Source organism: Topomyia yanbarensis, chromosome 2, assembly GCF_030247195.1.
Source record: "Topomyia yanbarensis strain Yona2022 chromosome 2, ASM3024719v1, whole genome shotgun sequence".
Taxonomy (NCBI): domain Eukaryota; kingdom Metazoa; phylum Arthropoda; class Insecta; order Diptera; family Culicidae; genus Topomyia; species Topomyia yanbarensis.
This window is the reverse complement of record NC_080671.1, coordinates 98,481,163-98,504,430: the sequence shown is the minus strand read 5'-3', so window position 1 is coordinate 98,504,430 and position 23,268 is coordinate 98,481,163. Positions and strand designations below refer to the sequence as shown.

The 23,268-nt window shown below is 43.9% G+C and overlaps 1 protein-coding gene across 4 annotated transcripts in view; it reads left to right on the top strand.

Annotated features, from left to right (window-relative positions):
• Nucleotides 1-23,268, top strand: part of LOC131678948 (ATP-citrate synthase) — a 151,098-nt gene that overhangs the window by 108,707 nt on the left and 19,123 nt on the right. For 3 of the 4 annotated variants that reach the window (XM_058959406.1, XM_058959403.1, XM_058959405.1), the window contains exons 3-11: nucleotides 4,689-4,874; nucleotides 4,943-5,133; nucleotides 5,191-5,852; nucleotides 5,977-6,162; nucleotides 6,329-6,406; nucleotides 19,031-19,172; nucleotides 19,239-20,472; nucleotides 20,535-20,639; nucleotides 20,703-20,938. In XM_058959406.1, coding sequence (XP_058815389.1) covers nucleotides 4,689-4,874; nucleotides 4,943-5,133; nucleotides 5,191-5,852; nucleotides 5,977-6,162; nucleotides 6,329-6,406; nucleotides 19,031-19,172; nucleotides 19,239-20,472; nucleotides 20,535-20,639; nucleotides 20,703-20,938 — 3,020 coding nt within the window. The remainder of the gene's footprint in view (nucleotides 1-4,688; nucleotides 4,875-4,942; nucleotides 5,134-5,190; nucleotides 5,853-5,976; nucleotides 6,163-6,328; nucleotides 6,407-19,030; nucleotides 19,173-19,238; nucleotides 20,473-20,534; nucleotides 20,640-20,702; nucleotides 20,939-23,268) is intronic. The other variant, XM_058959407.1, reaches the window with a different exon arrangement.

Here is a 23,268-nt window from a genome sequence, read left to right as displayed (position 1 = left end):
AACACTCCAGTAGTAAGGAGAACGTTTTAGCACTCACGAAGTTTCAAACGCTGTCTCAAACACGAACCTACAAACGTCCGTTTTCGCGCGCTCATGAATCGGTCACGTCCGAAAACCATTACTCTCTGTCCTAATAACTTAGGTCCATACATTCAGTAGGACCAAAAAATAAAGCACATATCCACTAGACAACACGTTCCATGGCGACATCACCGGGCACTCTAATGATATGGAAGATCTCACACTCTTAGCATCTTAGCAGTACACCAAAAAATAAAGTATTAGACTCACGGTCCGCGCGCGATTATCCAAGAACAACACGCGAATATGCGAAAGGCACACGGTTATAAAATAGAATTTATACACGCTAAGTTACACACACGTTAGCACACGCGACATACAAACGCACACGCGATCGAACACGTTTACTAAAAATGCTCAAGCTCTTCGCGATGATACACGCGATCGCGAGTCCCTACGCCCGCACATACCTGAACCGTACAATGAATATCACATTCAGAATCACGGCCCGCTACAATTGGCCTAATGCATTGTTTTAGTGGGCGACATTGCCTGTCTCGTCTGCAAATTGTAGTATGTGATTCTGGCGGGGAGCCCTTTCGAGAACCTAGCTCTACAGCTCCAGTAGGACAACTCTCGAAAAAAAATTGATTGAAATCGTAGAAAAATCTGCATTGTCATTCATAGACATGGCAAACACAGCGTCAACTTTCTATACTAACGGATTGATGTGACGATCTGCTTTCATTACGGGAAGGGTAGTTCCAATACTTCGCATCCGCTAGTGTTACTAACAAACGCTAAATCAACCAACCTTCCTTTCACGTCTAGTTCACTTGTTGTAAGCCAGAAGCGATCATGGTTTCGGATAGCAAAATTTCGTGTTACAAAGAGACATTTATTGGAATAAAACATCCAACTTCGTCATCGAAGTTCCAACGTAGCAAAGGTAAATTATAGTAGCCTAAAATTACCACCCTATCGTTGGTACTGATTTGATTGTATAGTTGATTGACAGAGACAGCATGCTGTTCATACAAAGCAAATCAGAACTCGGTGGTAGGTAAATCTCATATACGCCCCGTATTGTAATCGAACTGCTACCTGCTAACGCGATCATGAATCGGTCACGTTCGGAAATCTTTACCCTCCATTCTAGCAACTTAGGTCTATACACTCAGTTATATCAATCAAAAAATAAAGCTCATATCCACTAGACAACACGTTCCATGGCGACATGACTGGGAATTCTAGTGATACGGAAGAACCCACTGCTAGAATCAGAACCGTACATGAAAAATTATGTACGGTCCACGCGCAATCATCCAAGAACACACGCGAATATGCAAAAAGGAACACAGGTGATAAAATAGAATTTATACACGCGAAGTTACATACACGGTAGCACACGCGACATACAAACGCACATGCGATCGTTAACGTACAAATGCTCGAGCCCTTCGCGATGATACACGCGATCGCGAAGTCCCCACGCCCGCACATACCTGAACTGTACAATAAATATCACATTCAGAATCACGGCCCGCTACAATTGGCCTGAAACAGTGTTTTAGTGGGCTCCATTGCCTGTCTGCAATTGTAGTGTGTTATTTTGACGGGGAACGTTCTCGAGAATCTAGCTCTATAGCTTCAGTAGGACAACTCTAAAAAAATCCAAATCTGCTGTTGTGATTGAAATTGAAATGTAGATCGTGTGTGAAAATCAAACTCACGGAAGATTATTCCCTTCTACCAGGAGGATTTTGACAGGGAGACGGTTTTCAGCTGTAATCCAACTCCGACTTTGAACGACACGAGAAAAATTCTTCAAGATTTTTGCCCTTGTGAACTTACAGACGTCAACGGTCTCGCTGCTGTTGAGGTTTGGCTGCACTAAACTTCGTATGTCTTCCTCTGTAGCTTGCGGGTAAGAACCGGACAGGTAAAGCCAAAACATTTCTTCGCTTGAATTTCTTATTGCCAGTGGAATCGATGTCTTTAGTGCCTTGATTTACATTAAAATCCAATTTGAGCGAATTCGTTGCAAGTTTATAGAAAAAAGGGGTTGGGCTACTATTTTCGATAAAAGTACAGATTGTGATAAAAGAACTGGTGAAAGAGGAAAAACCGCAACGAGATTTTGCTCTCGTCCGACGTCCGACGTCATGATTCCAATGTTCGTCGTGATGCGAAACCACGTGTAGCGACTGGATACCCAGGAAAACTACCGCCATTAATGATACTTGTATCAACCAACTTTCCACTATGGATGATACATTCAAACCAGCATCGAAGATCACGAATAATCTGAAATAATCCGTATCCTACAGAACTCTGCAGCGGAGCCTTGTGGAACATAAACTTGTAGGTAGGATCCCCAGGGAAGTCCTACTAGACCAGTAGACATTAGAAATCACGACTGTAGTTCGCCAAAGAACAACTAAAGTGGGTTGGTTTCGACAAAATAGCAGAACATCTTCTGGTCACATAAGACAAGGGAGTAAAATGATTGAATTTGGTGGGAAACGATTGAATCGAAGCTCAGAAAATTCTGAATATTAGTCACAATACTTTCAAACATGGAAGAAAGAAGATTATGGTTGAGTCGTTTCTCTTGGTGGTGGTGAAGTTGGTCCAATTTGTCGGATCAAAGGTACACAATGTAAACGTCTTCAAGTAATATGACATGTATAAGTTAGAATACACTTATAAATTATCAAAATTTAATACTAGCTTATTCGTAAATTTCAATTTAAAGCATTAACTAGAAAAATAGCCATTCGTATTATATGGAGTCTCCTACTGATCATCATATTGATAGTGATTTTCAGTATTTTATTTTTACCCGGAAACTGCCATCTTGTATTTCAGATTAGCGCTAGTCGTCGATTTTCGTCATCTACTGATCATTATCTTTCAAATGACCTCCATATTGATGGTGGTTTTCAGTATTTTATGGTAGCCGGAAGTCGCCATCTTGAATTTCAAAATGGTGCCAATCGTCGATTTTCGTCTACTGATTATTACTTTTCAAATGACACCCATACTGAGGGTAGGTTTCAGTATTTTGTTGCAGCCGCTATTTTAAAATCCAAGAGTGCGGGTTGCCATCTTAGATTTTAAAATGGCGCCAATTGTTAATTTTCGCCTTCTAATGATCGCTACCAAATTTTATCCATAGTGATGGTAGTTTTCAGTATGTCGTGAGAGCCGAAAGCCGCCATCTTAGATTTCAAAATAACACCCATACTAAAGGTGGTCTTCAGTATCATGTGGTAGCCGGAAGCCGCCATCTTGGGCTGCAAAATTGCGCCAATCATCAATTTTCGTCTTCTAATCATCACTACCTTTCAAATGTCATCTATATTGTTTTCAGTATGTTGTTGTAGCCGGAAGCCGCCATCTTGGATTTGAAAATGGCGCCAATCATCAATTTTCGTTTTCTACTGATCACTACCTTCTAAATGACATCCAATTCATGGTTGGTTCCTGTATTTTATAGTAGCAGGAAGCTGCCATATTGGATCTAAAATGGCGCCATCCATCAATTTTCGTCTTCTACTCATCACTACATTCCATGCGACACCCGAATTGATGGTAGTTTTCAGTATCTTGTGGTAGCCCGAAGCCGCCAACTTGGATTTCAAAATGGCCCCAATCATACAATTCAGTTCAGTAAAGATCCGTTTTTATCAACTCCTTGGTGTAATTTTTAGTATAAATTTTCCTTCCTGGGGTCTTCCAGCGCAAATTTAAAAAATATATTTTTTGCAATATTCATTTAAAAAATAGATTTTTTGCAATATCTATTGGCAATATCTATCTAAGAAGGTTATACTTAAAGGATTTTCTCAAATTTGATTAAACGTCTGCTAGAGTCCACCAAACATATTTTCATATAAAGCTGAAAAAAGGTGTCAAAAAGCAGACAAAATCGGGTCTTCGCTGTACTTTAATAACGAAAAATACAATACCCACGCGATTAAAAGAACGCGCACGACAACATACAAACGCTCGAGTCGCTACAAACGCCCATACTCGAACCTTCAAACGCCCGTGTTCGCGCAATCATGAACCAGTCATAGCCGGAAGTCCCTATCCTTGGTCCTAGCAGCTTAGGTATAAGCTTTCAGTTGGCCCAATCTAATAAAATTACGCTGTTATCCGCTATACAATTCGTTCTATGACGACACAACCGGGGGCTGTAGTATCTGAGCCGTACAATGTTCTTAGTGTTTTATTGGGTTACATTTGCCGTCGCATCTGCAATTGTAGTGAGTGTTTCTGACAGGAAACCCTTCCGAGAACCAAGTTCTGCAGCTCCGGTTGAACCACGATAAAAACATTTGTCTTATTTCTGAAACTTTAGTCATTCTTTTGCATGTTCACTAATATGCAACCAAACCTCAGTTTTGATGCTTAATATAGGGGTGCTTATTTTGCCCTGGATGATTACCTTACCCCGTTATACCCTATTTACCGAATGCTTCACCGATTCGGATTTGACGTCACGGTTTATCGCATTAGTTAGCAAGCCGAAAGCAACGTTGGTTTTTTTGGGGGGCATTTCTGATTTCACATGTTTGACATTATACCAAGTATTTACGTATAATTCCTAATTGAACGAAAAAGTAAATATTCCATTTTGCTCTCTCATCTAATTTCAGCCACTTGTCGTGAAGCCGGATCAGTTGATCAAACGGCGCGGTAAACTAGGACTGATTGCCGTCAACAAGAAGTTCCCCCAAGTTAAACAATGGGTCGACGAGCGCATGAACAAGGACCAAAAAATAGGCAACGCCACTGGCAAACTACGGAATTTCATCATTGAGCCGTTCGTTCCACACAAAGATGTAAGTTCTGTATAAACGTAATATTTCTTCTGTAGTGCACAACATTCGACCGTGAACACTTATTGCAGAATGAAGAAGCGTACGTGTGCATCTACTCTCACCGAACCGCGGACACCATTCTCTTCTATCACCAAGGAGGGGTAGACATTGGTGATGTAGATTCAAAAGCGTTGAAACTCGATGTACCTGTAGGGCAGGATGTTTCCCTCACAGACATTGAAAAAGTGCTGCTGTCCGAAGTGGCTGCCGCTAAAAAGAAGTAAGTCGCGCGTTTGATTGATCGCATTCATTATATTCACCCTCCAAATACTTCCAGGCGAATCGCAAGTTTCATCTACAATCTGTACAAACTTTATGTAGATCTGTACTTTACGTATCTGGAAATCAACCCGCTGGTTGTCACCGACAGCTCCATCTACATCCTTGATTTAGCAGCCAAGATTGACGCCACGGCTGATTTCATCTGCCGTCCAAAGTGGGGTGAAATAGATTACCCGCCACCGTTCGGACGTGACGCCTATCCGGAGGAGGCCTACATCGCCGATCTGGATGCAAAGAGTGGCGCCTCGCTGAAGCTGACCATTCTGAACCGAAATGGCCGAATATGGACCATGGTTGCTGGTGGTGGCGCTAGTGTAATTTATTCCGATACTATCTGTGATCTTGGTGGCGCTACCGAGCTGGCCAACTATGGCGAATACAGCGGAGCTCCATCGGAACAGCAAACGTACGAGTACGCTAAGACCATTCTGAGCTTGATGACGAGCAGCCCGAAACATCCGAAAGGGAAAATCCTAATCACCGGTGGAGGTATTGCCAATTTCACAAACGTGGCTGCTACGTTCAGCGGTATTATCACGGCGCTGCGGGAATTCCAGCAGAGACTGATCGAGCATAATGTGTCCATCTTTGTGCGTCGTGCTGGTCCCAACTATCAGGAAGGATTGCGCAAGATGCGCGAGATCGGCAGTAGTTTGGGTGAGTGAGATGAACTTTTGACTTTCTATAAAAAAAATTGCATTAAATAGTTAGTATCTTTTACGTCTATAATCTAGGATACACAACTGACAGATATTTAACTTGCAAACATTTTTTTTTCTAGGAATTCCGCTGTATGTTTTTGGCCCGGAAACCCACATGACCGCCATTTGTGGTATGGCTCTCGGCAAGAAGCAAATTCCGAAGAGCTGCAATATTCACTTTGCCACTGCCAATTTTCTGCTTCCCGGAGGACAGCAAGCAGCTGACGCAGCAAAGAAGGGTTCCGCTTCCAACGAGTTGGCTAATGGTAATTATGACTGGCAGTATTTTGCTAGTGTAATAAAAGCACACTAACATATGCACACACTAAACATACAAAAACACACTCCAAATGTGGCCCTTCGTTAATGTAATACCATTTCAAAATTTGAATTTGATTGCGTGTTGAATTCGAATGACACTTCGTTATCTAGTTCCAGGGACAGAAACGCGCTCGGGTGTTCTAAACATTCTTTCGAAATTATTCTACAGTAGCTCTGGCAGTGATGCAGGTATTGATGTTTTCTTATTTTACACCATTTTGGGCGGCTGCGCATGTGTCCTGAATGCAAGCACGTACTATGGAATGTCAGGGTTGAATAATATGGCTAATTTTCATTCTATTACGCTTCATCTGAGATTTTGAACTTTTTTAAACATACCACGATGGAACTACGCTCCGATGACCTTCTTTCACATGTTCATTCGAGACAATGTTGCTTTTTCTGAGATGATCGGTGAATGAATTATTTTGGGCGATCGCACTTGTGTTATTTTGTGTGTTTGATTGATTGGTGGTGGCAGGGCAGTTTCTGCTGTTTTTTGTACATAATACCTGCATTTCCCTGCCAGAACTCTGGTCGGTTTTCTACTGTCACAAATAGAGAATAGATTTACCACCGTACAACGATTGTCGATAATCTGTTTTGTCACACAGATGACGTGTGATAAATCATTCTCAAAGTTTTTTCTGTATTCGCTTTTGTATGCTAAAACTGCTTTGCATGCATCACGATAACAAGAAAGACATCGTATGCTCATATCTCACTTTGCGTATCTATTCTTCGTCAACAGAGATTTTTTTAGCTCTTGTGTTCTGCCTCCTCAGGATGCTGCCCATGCTATTGACATAAATTATCCACGATCTGTAAAACGAGATAGTGTCGCTTCACTTTCGGCCCATCTACTGCTCATAATAGCAAGTTAGCCCTATGAGGACCGTGAATCCCATGGGCGAAATATGCGATTGTGGGCAGTCTAACCCCTCGTCACTAGGCTTACATACGATGCCAGCGCGCACTTAACCCTGCGTTCCAAAGATTCCTCCATATACGGCGTAGAGCATTGAAAAGTAGATTGAAACACAACTGAGTATCTGTTTTAGTAAACGTGCTAACAATTTTGTTGATCTGGTGAAATTCACCAACGAAATTTGTACCCCGGCCGCTGCATATCTTCGTGGAGACTCCTCTCCGTGCGATGAACAGAATTCCGTAGTCAACCTGTACCCACTACTTCGACACGCACTGCACGTATGGTTAAGTAGGTGAAAAGCTCTACCCTACGTTTGTTTTACCTCGAGAAAGTGGAGTCGTTCTGGAAAAGATTTATGGACATAACACAACTGACGCTCTCATCTGCTATATGAGAAACTCTTAGCGCACTTTATTCACCGATATCACCGCGTTACAATGCTTGTACTGCCGATGGTACAGATGAACGATTAGTTTCGTTACACAATATTGTTTTGGAACAGGGAGCATGATTCTGTTGTCCATCCACAATATGGCTTGGCCGTTCAAAAACTGCAAAAGTTTCATGATTTGCTGGTCTTTTGGATTCTCGACTTCTACGAGCTCTTGCTTTTAGTAAGAATAGCGATTTCATCTCCGTAGACCTCGTTCTGCATCAAAAATGTCCACAAACCACTCTCACGAGATCTCGGATCAGACACTCCCAAATCTTCTTAAAGACACTACCTGCTGCACGATGACGTTGCGACGAAGATGAATTGGGCGCAGTATCCACTGTTTCTATATTCTACTGAATCCAAATATCGCTGTGCTTATGCCAGGTTTGCATGACCAACGACTATCGCAGTTGACATTTGGTCATTTTCCACACTACTTTGCCCCGGCTGTCACGTTCAAACGGAATAGGGGCCAACGCTATTCATCAGCCTGGGTCAGACCAAGAATTTCCGTCACTAAATTAACAATAAACTGTCGATTGGTGTCCCAAACGCAACAAGAAGATGTAGGTATTAGAGTCACTCCAGAGAACTTTGCCAGTTATCGGATGGTTTCGATAACAGACTGGGACAATATCGGACCGAGAGCAGGTCTGACAGGAATGCAGCAGCTTGAAACCACTGACTTTCGCAATTGACATTTGCTCCTTTGCCCCACTTCTTTGCCTCGTCTGCCACGTTCAAACGGGATAGGCGCCAACTTGGACAATCTTGTACGATAGGAAAGTAACAAAAGGGAATTTGCACTTTCGCAAACTACTCCAATAACTGAAAGCAACACGCGGTGGTCTTGGAGTATCTGCATATGTCTCTGGTTGGGTAAACGCAATGCTTAGCAATCGCATTCTTTGCTGGTCACTGAGACAGGCGGAGATAAGAAAATAAAATATTTGCGGCTGTCCTCAGGGTGGCATTCTGTCCGTTAGCTATGGAACCTGGTTGTCGACGGTTTGTTGGAGGGAGCTCAGTGAACTTGAATGTCCAAATTACGGGTTTGCTGTAAATCACCAAATACTAAATACTGGACTTTGCATCGGAACAATCTTTGACTTAATGCAACAAGCATTAACATCTGTCGAACAGTGGTGTCGACAAGTTAAATTATCTGTTATCCCAAACAAAACTTCAATAATTCTTTTCACGAAGAAGCGAATAACAACCGGGGCTCGTCCCTTACAGTTTTTTGGTTCTGATCTACTGTATGCAGATCAAATAAAATACGTTGGAGTTATATTGGATTCCAAACTGAATTGGTCTGCTCACATTGAGCTCAGAGTCAAGAAAGCGTGTATGGCCTTCGAGCAGTGCACACGATCTTTTGGAATGACCTGGGTCTCGAACCCAAATACATCTATTGGATTCGCACAACAATTGTACGTCCAATACTGTCATACGGATGCACTGTGTGGTGGCAGAAGGGAGAGATGATGACGGCCCAGTCAAAACTAAACCATCTGTAAAGAATGGCGTTCGTGGCGTTGACTAGTGCTTTCACCACAGATCCGACTGTTGCCCTTGAGGCCCATCTAAATATCGACCCATTACACATACACCTTAAACAAGAAGCACTACCATGTACATACAGACTGCAGGTCTCTAATCTTTGGAACAGTAACCATGTTGATCTCACTACCAGTAATACGCGGGCGTGGAATGGGTTAAAAGCAGAGAAAGAAATGCGCCTGGCGGAGCTGGCCAATGAAAGAGAAACGCACCGGCGGCAATTGAAGCAGGAGCAGGAACTTCTGGAGTGTCAGCTGGCCGCCGTGCAAAAATTCCTGGAGGAGCAGGAACGGATTGGTTGACACGTGAACGACAGCAAGATGAGATTTCTAATCGACGATAGAAGCGAGGTCTTGTTAACAGCCAAAGACCAGATGATGCATGGTTGACTGCACTAGCAGAAGTCTGCCTGAAATCTGATATATGGGGATATGCGAGGAGCGTATGAAAAAAGCAACAATCCGATGACGAGTGTGAAGCTCGGAATTCAGGCCGGTCTAGATCAGTCCAACACGTCGAATCTGTCAGAAGACGATCGGGATACCGAAGAGAGCAACAATAGTGACTATGAAGAAAGAGGAAGCAAAATTTCAGCTTTATCGTCTGGAGGTAATTCACCGGGAGGTCATTCTCGAGACGGGTCGGAGTATCCATTTCGAAGGGTAAAAAAGAATCAGCTGACGGATCGACAAGCAATGTCGAAATATGAGCCGACCTTCAAGGGTGAGGCAGAAGTATGACCACTATTTAGCAGTAGCTTCGAGTACACTACCTGGCCAATATGAAGAGATTGCAGGATTGTCTGAAAGGTGATGCACTGAAACGGTTCGAAGTCGCCTTGTGGTTCTGGATTCAGTACCGGACGTACTGACCTTTGAAATTTATTTGGAAAACTAGAGAAGTTTCTCAGGACCCTGCTTCATAAGGTGCGGAGCGGGCAGGCTCCGAGGGCTGAGTCTCTAGTCAACATTTATTCGCTTCGGAAGCACCGCAAAACAGCTTTATGATCATCGTCAGCAGGCATGAGCGACCGTATAAACTACTCAATTGTAAGCTAAATTGGATCAGGTTCAAGCATGGGAAGGTCAAGACTCCGCTGAGAATGTTCACCGATTTCGTAACAGATATCGTATCTGACGTTTCAGAAGTAGCGGAAAATGCAATTCTCCTGCACGGGATCCAGCACGACTAAGAAGAATGAGTTTATCCATGTGCACGAATCGCCGTCGAAGCACGGTGGTTTAGACAGGAAAGGTAGCTACGTTTGAAAACAGACCGATCATCTGATCAGTAACTGCAATGAGTTCAGGAGAATGAGAGTTCCGGTGCGGTTCAAGCGGTCGATCGGTTGAAGCTGTGTACGCTGTGCCTGAATAATTACAGGAACAACCGATGTAATCCCAAGAAGAAGCGAAAACCGTGCAGTGATAATCTGTATGGCTCCTATCACCTTGTACGTTGGAAACAAGGCCTTTAACACGATATCCTTTTTTGACGAGTGGTCGTCTAGTACTCTCAGAGAGGAAGTTGTCGAACATAAGTTGGGAGCCGAGGGTCAGTTCGTAAAGCAACGGCAAGAGTTGGAGCATACTCCTCGTTGTGCTACTTACCGTTGAACGTGGTATTGGTAATCTTCATAAACCCAGTAAGGCACGCTTGGCGTGGGATGCTGCCGCGACAGTGAATGGTGTCTCTGAATTCGGACCTGATATACTAGTGCCGCTTCCAAAAGTAATCTGTCACTTTCGTGAAAAACCGGTTGCACTCGGAGATGACATTCAAGAGACGTACCACCAAGTTCGTATACGAGACGAGTACAAACAGACGCAGAGGTTTCTGTTCAGAGAAACCTTAACCGACACACCGAAGATTTATGTTATGTTACCTTTGGTTCCGCAGGCTCATCTAGTTCCGCGCAGTTCATAAAGAACATGATTGCTGAACAATTTGCAGAGAGGTATCCAGGAGCAGCGGATGCGCTTATAAGGCGGCGCTATGTGGACGACTCGACAACAGATCTTCAGCGTGCCGCAAATTCTCTAGAAATGCCGTGAATATCAGATCCCAACGCACCACCTGTTCGTCGATTTCAAGGTGGCATAGGATAGCATCAACCGCACAGAGCTATGGAAAATTATGAACAAACACGGCTTCCCCCACAAGATTAATTAAAGCTATGGGAGGGGTGCAAAACTGTGTGAGCATATTGGGGAACTCTTAAGCTCATTTGGATCCGGCCGGGGACTAAGACAAGGTGATGGTCTTTCATGTCTGTTGTTTAATGTTGCACTAGAATATGCGGAGAGCCCAGTTTAACAACCAAGGTACGGTTTTTACACGATCCAGCCAGTTTGTATGCTTTGTGGATGACATGGCCCTTTTGGGAGAACATTTCAAACGGTGTTTGAGCTCTACACCCGACTGAAACGAGAAGCAGCAAAAGTTGGATTGGGATTCCCCATGTACATGGGACAATTAAACGTAGAACAGCAGTCTAGGCTCAAAAAGAAATCGCGATAAAAAAAATCACCCACTCACTAAATGATAAGACCGGTGGTCCTCTACGGGCACAAAACCTAGACCATGCTCTAGAATGGACCTGCAAACACTCGGAGATTTCGAGCGCCGTGTGCTTTGGACTATCTTTGTTGGCGTGCAGGAAAACTGTGTGTGGAGGCGAAAGATGAACCACATGCTCGACAGGCTCTACGGCAAACCAAGTACCCAGAAGGTGGCCAAAATCGGTAGGATACGATGGGTAGGGTACGTTGCAAGAATGCCGGATAACAACGCTGCTAAAATTGTGTTCGGTTCAAATATGGCAGGTACAAGACGACGAGGAGCGCAACGGGCCAGGTGGGCTGACCAGGTGCAGCAAGATCTGGAAGGTATCGTACGCAACCGTGGGTGGAGAGAGGCAACCGCGGACCGAGTGTTATGGAGAATATTTATAAATCATATCATATTTTATAAAATTCATTCATGTAACATCATATAAAAAATAATAATGTTGACTATGATAGCGCAGATGGTGTCGAAGCGATCGATCAAGCGTTCCTTCGGGGTGAAATTCATTCATTCGCAGAGGTTTCGACATACGAAACTGGGTCTCAAACTCAACAGATTTTCTGAAAGCGTTGGGTGAACGGACTGTGGACTATGAACGCATTCTGGGTATCATTTGGGAGCCGGTAGAGGATGTTTTCTGTTTTGCCGTTGGTTCGAAAGCAGAGTTTTGTGGAGTTCTTCTATGAAAGAAACGACCAAAAGAATTGTACTGAGTACTCACTTCAGTTCTCACTCCAGTCACAATATTCGGGAAGACGCTAATCCAAAATATGTGGCGAACAGAGCGTCTTTGGATGATTTGTCGTTCAAAAAATGGTTGCGCTGGTCAAATATTTTGATGGACGTGCAATCATTCAAGCGTCCACGTGGCTATTTCGGTAATGCTAGGTCAGACGCAATCAAAACCGTGCAGCGCCACATATTTGCTGACGCCAATGAGACAGCGTACGAATCTGTGGCAAACTTTCGTGCGCTTGATATGCGCTCTGGAAGCTTTTGTTGGTAGGGGCTCCAGGTCATGTATCAAGAGGAAGAGACGTGGTCGAAAAGAGCTCTGCGGCCGGCGAACACGATGGAAGAACTTCGAGTGCATTTGTTGTTGCACGACGTGATTGTTACGGATGTCATCGTGAATGCCGAACGGTTTTCGAAATGGACCGGGGTCGCCAGGAGAACAACGGCGTATGTGTACCGCTTCATTTCGAACTGCAGGAAGAAGATAGGTGATCTGCCGATTGAAGCGCTGCAGGCAACAGATCTTCACAATGGTATTCTGTCGGTAGTTCAGAAGAACCACAATGTTCCAACATCGGTGCCTGTTCCCATGTAACAGAGGGAGTATCAGACGGCGGAGAAGAGTCTGAGGATGATGGCGCAGATCGACGAAGTAAAAATTCTGATGATAAAACAGAGATAGCCCTGTCAGTGAGTGGCTAGCTGTCGAGATGTCTAGTGCTTAGTTCAAGTTGACGTCGCAGAAGGACGAGCGTGGAGCGATAGCGTTTGATTTAAGGCTTCCGGGAATATTACCTGATAATCACGTGATTACGAAGTCGGTAGTCAAACAGTACCACGAGAAGTTTGGACACGGAGTCCGGGAAACCGTAAAAAATTAGCCGAATCAGCATTTTTATATCCCTGGAATCCACGCAGTGGCTCGAAAGGTATCGTCATCGTGTGTGTATTAGAGTGCCCAGAAAAATAATGAATTTTTGAAAACTCACTTGGCCCACCCCTGAGTCGATTCCTAGTCCCACCAGGAGTACTTGCTCCAAATTTGAAGCAAATCGGACAAGTCTAGCTACCGGACCAAGGTGCCTGAAGTTTGTATGGGATTTTTCGACGATTTACATGGAGAAAACCCACTAGCTCGCATTTTCACCGCTAGGTGGCACTGTATGCATCGTATTATCACTGTAAGTGAAAATAAGAAAGATAATTTAATTGTCTACAACTTTGTCGAAGACTGCTAGTCAATCCGGCTTTGTTGAAAGAAGTTATTAAACTTTTAGTGAAGTGATGTCTGAGTCAGTTTTGCATGGGGCCTAGCAGTACGTGGTAGTATATCAGTACTAGGTTCTAACAAACTAAACATTTTTGTGGAATAACGGTTAGATTTAGCTGAATAGTATGTTCGGAAGAATTGCAGTACATAACACGAGTTATGTTTTGGTTAGAAAATTTTAGTTCCACCTGTGACCGCATAGATGGCGCCAACACTAACTTTTTAACGGAGAGAGATAGAATATCGAGATGTTTGGCAAAATTACTGAAAAAATCATGTTCTACAACTTTGTAGAAGACACCAAATTTCTATCTCTCTCCGTTGAAAAGTTAGTGTTGGCGCCATCTATGCGGTCACAGCTGGAACTAAAGTTTTCTAACCAAAACATAACTCGTATTATGTACTACAATTCTTCCGAACACACTAGTGAGCTAAATCTAACAATTATTCCATAAAAATGTTTAGTTTGTTAGAACCTAGTACTGATACACTACCATGCACTGCTAGGCCCCATGCAAAACTGACTCAGACATCACTTCGTTATAAGTTTAATAACTTTTCTTGTTCGAGTCAGATCGCTTTGCAGTCTTCAACAAAGTTGTAGATAATAGAATTATCTTCTTAAGTTTCACTTTTGGTGATAAACTGATGTATACAGTGCCCCCTAGCGGTGAAAATGTTCGCAAGTGGGTTTTCTCCATGTAAATTGTCGAAAAATCCCATACAAACTTCAAGCACGTTGGTCCGGTAGCTAGACTTGTTCGATTTGGCTCAAATTTGGAGCAGACACTCCTGGTGGGACTAGGAATCGACTCAGGGGTGGGCCGATGGGGGTCATTTTTTTCTGTCACTCTAGTGTGTATGGTGCAAGGTGCACCAGTATCCAGAAGTTGGCCAAAACCGGAAGGATACGTTGGGCTGGGCACGTTGCGAGAATGCCGGACAACAACGCTGCTAAAATTTTGTTCAGTTCATATCCGTGAGGTATAAGACGACGAGTTTTACCCAGCGAGATTTCTCACTCCGGTCACAATACTCGGGAAGATGCTAATCCAAGACCTATGGCGAACAGAGTGTCGTTGGGATGATTCAATCGATGATTTGTCGCTCAAAAAATGGTTGTGCTTGTCAAATATTTTGATGGAGCTGTAATGATTCAAGCGTCCACGTAACTATTTCGGTAAGGCTCGTCAGACGAAGTCAAAGACATGCACACAGTCTTCCCATGAACATCGACAAGTTTGCACCCGTGTACAAAATTTCGTTCACGCGTTCAACCTCAAACATTCTTTGCTTTTGTGTACAGGTTTGCATCGAACACCGAACCCAAGCGAACGATGTGCAAACTTAGATTTAAACACCGTGTACGTACACCGTGTGCGTACACAAGAAAGGCAAGCACAAAACAGAATGAGTCAACGCTAGTGATGATGACTGAGAGAAAGAGAAAATTAGTATCAAGATCCTGTGTGTACGAACTCCGCGTACGTACATGGGGTTCGGATGTGCAGACGAACACGTGCACGTGTTTTGGTACGCATTAGCGCGTTTGAGTTTGCACACGAAATGTGGGTATAAGATGAGCACAGAACTAGAGCGAACATGGTGTTCGATGTTCATTTGGGAAGACTGCATGCACATGGACAGTGTACGGATGTGTGGCATACTTTCGAACGGTTGTTCGAGGTGAAGTCGTGCTAAGTCGTTCAGCCACGTTGGGTCGACTATTTGGAGCCTCTTAAAGTAGCCATCGGCCGTCGCATGGAGAAGCGGTGGATTGCATTGTGTACATGCTTTGGTACTCGCGCAGTACATTTGGATGGTGGTACATGACACAAGCCTGTCTAATAGCGATCCGACGATTCAGCTGTCGTCGAGGATCACTGGCTGAATTTTTCTCGGACAATGGAACGAATATGCGAGGAGCTATTATAGCTTAGTGGAGGAGGCATTGGTAGCACTCGATGACGGAAGGTGGCTAACGGATGAAGTCCTTCAGACTACCATCGATGAAGCTGAGGACATGGTTAACTCCATTGACGTACGTGTCCCAGGAGTCTTTAGAAGCAGATGCACTCACTTCGAACCATTTTCTTCTGGGAGTATCACCTTCCGAGCCGAATGGGAGCACGTCGTTTGGCATAAGTTCGTTTGGTATAATGTTCATTTGACAACAGCCCTGATACATGCTATCGTTTGGCATAATGTTCATTTGGCATAATGGTCATTTAGCATAATGGTCGTTTGGCATAAGGGTCAATGGTTGTTTCGTATAATTTGAAATATACATTGAAATCTGTTATACTAGGCGTCGACGCCTAATGTGGCTATGCCACATCGCTTCAATTGAGTAATGTAGCTATGCCACATCACTTTGATTGAGTAATCTGGATCACAGGTTTGCTTGCGAGGGACCGCCGGTTACGACGGCGGGCCGGCGTTCACCGTACCCAGCAGAGCCTCCGTGGCTTTGAGCCGCTTCGGCTCCTTGGTCTTGCTTATGCGGCAAAGCCAAGCGCTATATGGTAGATAGATTCAAAGAACTGTTCATGTTTGAAAGAAGAATCAACCCTTATGTTTAAGTAAACCGGAAAAATGAGCAGTTCAACAGATTGCTTTCGAACTTGTTTGGCATGCAGATTTAAAGAACTGCTCATGTTTGAAAGAAGGAGTCCAGACAAACGAGTGGCTCACCAGTCTACTTGCGAGTACTGAAAGGAGGAATCAATCCTTATGTTTTTGGCAAATATTTACATATATTTGTCAGAAACATAAGGATTGATTCCTTCTTTCAGACATGAGCGGTTCTTCGAATTTGTATACCAAATAGCCCTCGCAAGTAAACTAGTGATCCACTCGTTTGCCCGGGTTACTCAAACATAGGGGCGATGTCGGGCGGCACCGTACTTAAAGCGAGCCACATCAGGCGTCAAAGCCTTATATAACAGAGATTTCAATGTTTATATCAAATTATGCCAAACGACCATTATACCAAATGACCATTATGTCAAACGATCATTATGCCAACGAAAGCATGTGTCACATGCTGTTATGCCAAATGTACATTATGGCAAAAGAACTTATGTCAAACGACGTGCTCCCGAGCCGAACGCAGTAGCAACACCACCGCATTCGGTCGAAGCTGTACGGGATGCCTACAAGTGAGACCACTGAAAACAGGGGATTTGCTGTATGTCACTGAAGGAACGAGTCGGAAGTGCTGGATCTATAATGTAGTTGACTGGTAATGGGAAGATCCCACCAGGCACGGGTTCGAACCAGGACAGGAAGATGTAAGCGAGCGACGGCGAGACTAGCTATGTTGGAAATTGAGAGTGAATCTGAATTGGAAATGAACCAGGTTTACGGCCCTGAGAAAATATTAGGCCCACTGTCTCGCTGAGCACGATGAGCATCAATAATGTTGATAGGGCATGTCAACAGAGGTGATTAGAAATGAAATGTGATGAAGCGATCGAAGTGAAACGATAGGCAGAGCAATTGTAAACAAAGGAAGCAAGATATATAGAAAGTTAATAGAAAGTTGTTAAAGTTGCGAGACAGTTTCAATCAAAAGTGGATTGTGGACGATTTACGCGTGTGAACGAAGTTGCTTGGAGGTAGAACGGCACAGGATTTTTATAATGAAGGAAACTATACCGCTTTACGTGGACGAAGAAAAACGAGGTTAGGAAAGGGAGATACGTACACATTAATACAATACGACAATTAATCGTGCGCTACATTGTACAGATCAAAAGCGAAAAAGAAGAATACAGATCCGGTGGCGACAAACAGCACAAATGAGATTAAATTCAATATCGTATTGTTGGCTTAGAAAGGTGAAACGATGAGGGAGTACGGCAAAGAGAAAGGAAACAAACAATTCTTTGATTTTCTTCGGAGCTAACAGTGAAAATAAACCCGCTGAACATAAGGCTGATTTCAAAAGGTGTGTTTTCACTGTTAGTTCCGAATAGTTGCACTTCAGTAAATACGTGTTTGTTTGTCGAATCGGCGATAACACGGTCAATCTCAACCTCGCGTGCTGGAATGTAAACGCGATATCCATGCGTAAAATCACTCGCTGGAGGCTATTTCTTTAGCTTGTCTAAGAGTAGCAATGCTAACTCTTAGTTTATTATACAAGTTGTACAACATTAGGCAGCTTTACGTTCCGTTTCAAGAAAATCTTTCCTGGACCAGAAGAGAGAGGATAAAATTTCATTCTCGAGAAATTATGAGAGGTAGTAGTGATAGTGATCTGTTGAATTGTGGGACGATGGAATGGACAATCGAACTATATTGTTACCTCAATGAATCCATTTCATTATGCTCGATTTCTAGTGTGCATTCTTAACCAGTATGCTAATATTACAACTATTTCAAACATTACTTTTGTTGCGAAGTTTCCCCGAAACAAGCCGTCGTATCATTTTGTCATTACTGCCCACACGCAAAAAGGTTTTGGGATTTTCATGATATTTAAAAAATGAGCAGGCTTCGATAAATCTTTCTCACGTCAATGCAAACCTAATTATGTTCTACGAAAGGTGTCTTACGATAGTTGAGATATGGTAAAAATAGCAGTATGCGCTCATAATCGCTTCCAGTTTAATTTCTTCTCCCTCTTATACTGTTTTATTGGTTATCTATCGATTTGAAACGAACAAATCATGACACTCTTATTCATGAATTGGATATATCATTTATTCATGGAATTGATTGCAATCCGAAAGGTTTATAATTATTTACAATTTTTACTAACTCTAACTAACACGTTTATAATTTTTTAAATCCTTGGTGTTTCGTTTATTTTTTCATCAAAATTTTTACCAGATTTGTTTTCATTTTCTTTTATTTTATCGGCTCTAATGGCATTATTTCCGGGTGTTATTCCGTACTTTTACACGCCTACAAAAATACTACACGCTCATCTTTGCCTCACGTGCGAACAATACACGCCCGTGTTGTGAATCAATCTGTGCTTATCCCACTCATCCCCGCCCCCCGCACTCATGTTCCCGTGTATGTGTACCGATATGCGCGCGTGTGTGGTGTGTGCGACGTCCATACCCCGTTCATACATTTCGCCAGACTCGAGCACAGCGAAAGCATCCAACACCACAACAACACCAGCAGAAATTGCAACATCAACATTGGCAACAACACCGGCAGAAAACGACAACAGTACGACAGCTTTAACCAGTAGTAGCAATAGTTGTAATAGTAGTACCAATAGCAAAACTAGTAGGAATAATGCCATCCCCCCAAATAAAGCAGAATTTTCTCCTGCTTCCTCCACCGCAGGTGGAACCGCAGTCAAGTATGCGCATGCGAAGCTGGGTTCCGGCGAGTACCAGCGTATGTTCAGCAACCGCACCAAAGCGCTGGTTTGGGGCATGCAGACTCGCGCCGTGCAATCGATGTTGGATTTTGATTTTATCTGTCGGTAAGTGAGGATCATTACACAGTATTTCTTGAACTTCGAAATTCTAACTGCCTTTATCTTTTCCAGTCGCGACGAGCCTTCTGTAGTGGCAATGGTGTATCCTTTCACCGGTTACCACAAGCAAAAGTTCTACTGGGGCCACAAGGAAGTGCTGATTCCGGTGTACTCCAAGATGTCCGAAGCCATCAACAAACACAAGGAAGCTGATGTGTTGGTTAATTTTGCCTCACTCCGATCAGCCTACGATAGTTCGGTGGAAGTTCTTGATTATCCTCAGATTCGTACTATTGCCATCATTGCCGAAGGTATTCCAGAGAATTTGACACGTAAGCTGAATATGGCGGCCCGTGCCAAGAATGTTTCGATCATTGGTCCTGCTACGGTTGGTGGCGTTAAGCCAGGCTGCTTCAAAATTGGTAACACCGGCGGTATGTTGGACAACATTCTGCACTCGAAACTGTACCGACCAGGAAGCGTTGCTTACGTTTCTCGCTCGGGAGGCATGTCGAACGAGTTGAATAATATCATCGCTCTCACCACTGATGGTGTGTTCGAAGGTGTCGCAATCGGTGGAGATCGTTACCCGGGGACTACATTCATGGATCACATATTACGATACCAGGCCGATCCGGATGCAAAAATGATTGTGTTGTTGGGTGAAGTCGGTGGCGTAGAGGAGTATGAGGTTTGTGAAGCGTTGCAGGATGGACGAATCACTAAACCACTGATCGCTTGGTGCATCGGAACTTGTGCGGGAATGTTCACCTCGGAGGTACAGTTCGGTCATGCCGGATCTTGTGCTAACTCGGATCGTGAAACTGCATCCGCTAAGAATAAGGCTTTGGCTGCAGCAGGAGCTCATGTGCCGGATTCGTTTGATACGCTGGGTGATCTAGTCGGGTCAGTGTACTCGAACTTGGTCAAAAGTGGTGTTATTGTTCCGGCTGAAGAAGTTCCACCGCCGACCGTTCCCATGGATTACTCGTGGGCGCGCGAGTTGGGACTGATCCGTAAACCAGCTTCCTTCATGACTTCGATCTGCGACGAGAGAGGCCAAGAACTGTTGTACGCCGGTATGCCGATCAGCGATGTCCTCCAGAAGAACGTAGGCATTGGTGGGGTTGTTTCGCTGCTCTGGTTCCAGCGGTGCTTGCCACCGTATGTGTGCAAGTTCTTCGAGATGTGTCTGATGGTAACGGCCGATCACGGGCCAGCGGTATCCGGTGCGCACAATACGATTGTGTGCGCTCGTGCTGGTAAAGATTTGGTATCGTCGGTGGTTAGCGGCCTGCTCACGATTGTAAGTTGGACGATGTGTTACCGTTTCGGAGCAAATCTTTATCGGTGTGCTCTTTTTTCTAGGGAGATCGATTCGGTGGAGCCTTGGACGGTGCTGCGAAGCAGTTCTCGGAAGCGTATGACTCAAGCCTGCACCCGATGGAATTCGTCAACAGCATGCGGAAGAAGGTGGGGAATTAGATTTTACGTTTTCATGTTTCAAAGTTACTGATTTAAGAATAAATCATACAGGGTCAACTGATCATGGGTATCGGTCATCGTGTGAAATCAATCAACAATCCGGACATTCGAGTGAAAATCATCAAGGAGTTTGTAATGGAAAATTTCCCGGCAAAACCGCTGCTCGAATACGCTCTTGAGGTTGAAAAAATCACCACCAGTAAGAAGCCTAACCTGATCCTGAACGTTGATGGTGTGATCGCTACCTCCTTTGTGGACATGCTGCGGAACTGTGGATCATTTACGAGGTTTGTGCATTGTTTTGTTGCTTTAAGCAGCGGGTCTGGGCCATTTGATGTGATGTCATTTTGCTTAGTCATTTAACTTAAGATCATCATAATTTTGAGAAGTGCCGAACATCAATTGACAACGGACATTTTGGTTTTTTTTTACAAAAAAACTCATTTCGCCTGCGCGACTAGTCAGGGTCAAAGTAAAGCATAGTCTTGGTTGTACAGTCCGTATCAGAACTTGATCTTCTATTCCGACAGACTTCGCTGTCGATTTTCAAAGTACAGGAAATTACAGGGCTATAGTGTTATGGTCCCACCGACATTAAGAATTCATTCTGATTGGTACTCGTTATTTGGTATAGTTTTTTTTAACATTCTGTTCCTAGTAGAGCGAAGCCGTTCTGGCACTGGCGCTGATGGCCCACTAGTTGTTGACGCCAACAAAGGTGAAGCTACAGACGTGGACGAAGACGAAGTTGTGGATGCTGCTGGCGATGCTATAGACGAACCTGCGGGCGATGGTTATCTGTTGGGTAACTGTTCCGCAGGCTGCCTTGATTATGGCTGCATAGGGCCTGTCGGTAAACGACTCCGGTGTTGACGATTTTCAAAGATTCCGCGAGTCCAAATAAATATCGAGGGGCAAAACGTTGGGATCACGTGCCATGTCACTTGTTCTGGATTCTATTTGGCAGCGGAGCTGGTTAACGTATTATTTGATCAGGGGCTTTATTCTCACAGTCACGTCACCTAGTGACTAGAAGAAAGTTTTGTTCTAATCATTAGGTGACGTGACTGAGAATAGGGCCCCAGCTTTTTATCGTCGACCCAAACACTGTACATAGAACTACCAATTCAATCGCAGATGGTTCAGATGGTACCCAAGGCCATTTATTGTTAGTATAGAGTTTGGTGTATACCAGATCAAGTGAATCAAAACGTCTGCTCCCACAATCGGCTATATGCTTTTCAGATACGATGGACGATGCTGTTGGAGTACGCCATAGATCTATAGGATGGTGCGAATGCGGCGTCCAAACACTTGACACTTCTGCTTGACGATTCGGCGTGAATCAGTACGTTGAAAGTAAAACATCCACAGTTATGGAAGTTCTCAGTACGTTGAAAGTAAAACATCCACAGTTATGGAAGTTCTCCCTTCGCTGATTTTCGTCACAGCACGCTTGAACGTATCCACAAAGCGCTCCACTTGACTATTTGGACTGGGAATGAAACAAAGCAATCGGTAAGTGTTGAATTCCGTTTTTGGCACAGTGCTGCTAGAATTCGGCACTCGTTAAGTGGGTATCAATATCGCTGACAAGCGTTTCTGACATACCAAGGCGAGCAAAAATACGTAGAATGACGATTGTCGCTGTTGAGGTGATACGATGGGTGAGAACTACTTCCGCCTATTTGGTATAAATATCGACGTCTAACAGAAAATAATCCCCTTCTATTGGACCAGCAAAGTCCACATCAGGCACGCTTCCATGGTCCCGATGCTTTTGGCCACGAAGCTGACGTTGAATGTACTGGAGATTCTGCTGCCGATGCGCAGTGCTTGCATACTTTCACGTACGTGACCATATCATCGTCAATCGAGGGACAGTATACATAGCTTCTGGCGACGGCCTTCAACCGCCCAATAGCTGGATGTCCTTGATGAAGTTGCTTTAGACACTGTCTGCGGTGCTGACCGATCGCTAAACGTAATACACCCATCTACAGTGCTAAGAAAATCCTGCCTGAAGTAATATCGCTTAATTTCTGGATCAGTAAGAAGATAACGGTTGACTTCACGAAGATGCGGGTCAGCTTTGGTGTCTCTCTGAATTACTCTAAAACTGAGCGGAAGTGTGTTAGTTACATCAGTTGCTATTGACCTGAAGACCTATTCAAGGATCACGCTTGCAATGAAATAGTCCTCTTCAGATTTCGAATGATTGCTGATGAGATGACACAGCACGTCTGCATTACCGAATTTTTCGGCTCGAATGTGCTCGGTAGTGAAATAGAGAAGGAGTCAGCCAAACAAATTAGTCGGGCTAAAAAGTGTTTATCGTGGCCATCGCTGCAATCGAGTCACGGCGTGTATACTGGAATAACTTTACTTGATACAAAAATTGGAAGTAGAGGGGCATGCTCGGTCTGAAGCCTATATCGACGACCGAAAACCATGTTGTGGAATTTCGTCACACGCTTTGTCTGGTTGACTGGAATTCTGCTCTGCTTTTGCAAGAGCGCGAGTTGCGTATTTTGCTACCTTGACTGAGTCACCGGAAATTTGTGGCTTATCGTCGCAGCTACTCCGACAGATGAAACATCTGCCGACACGATGATTT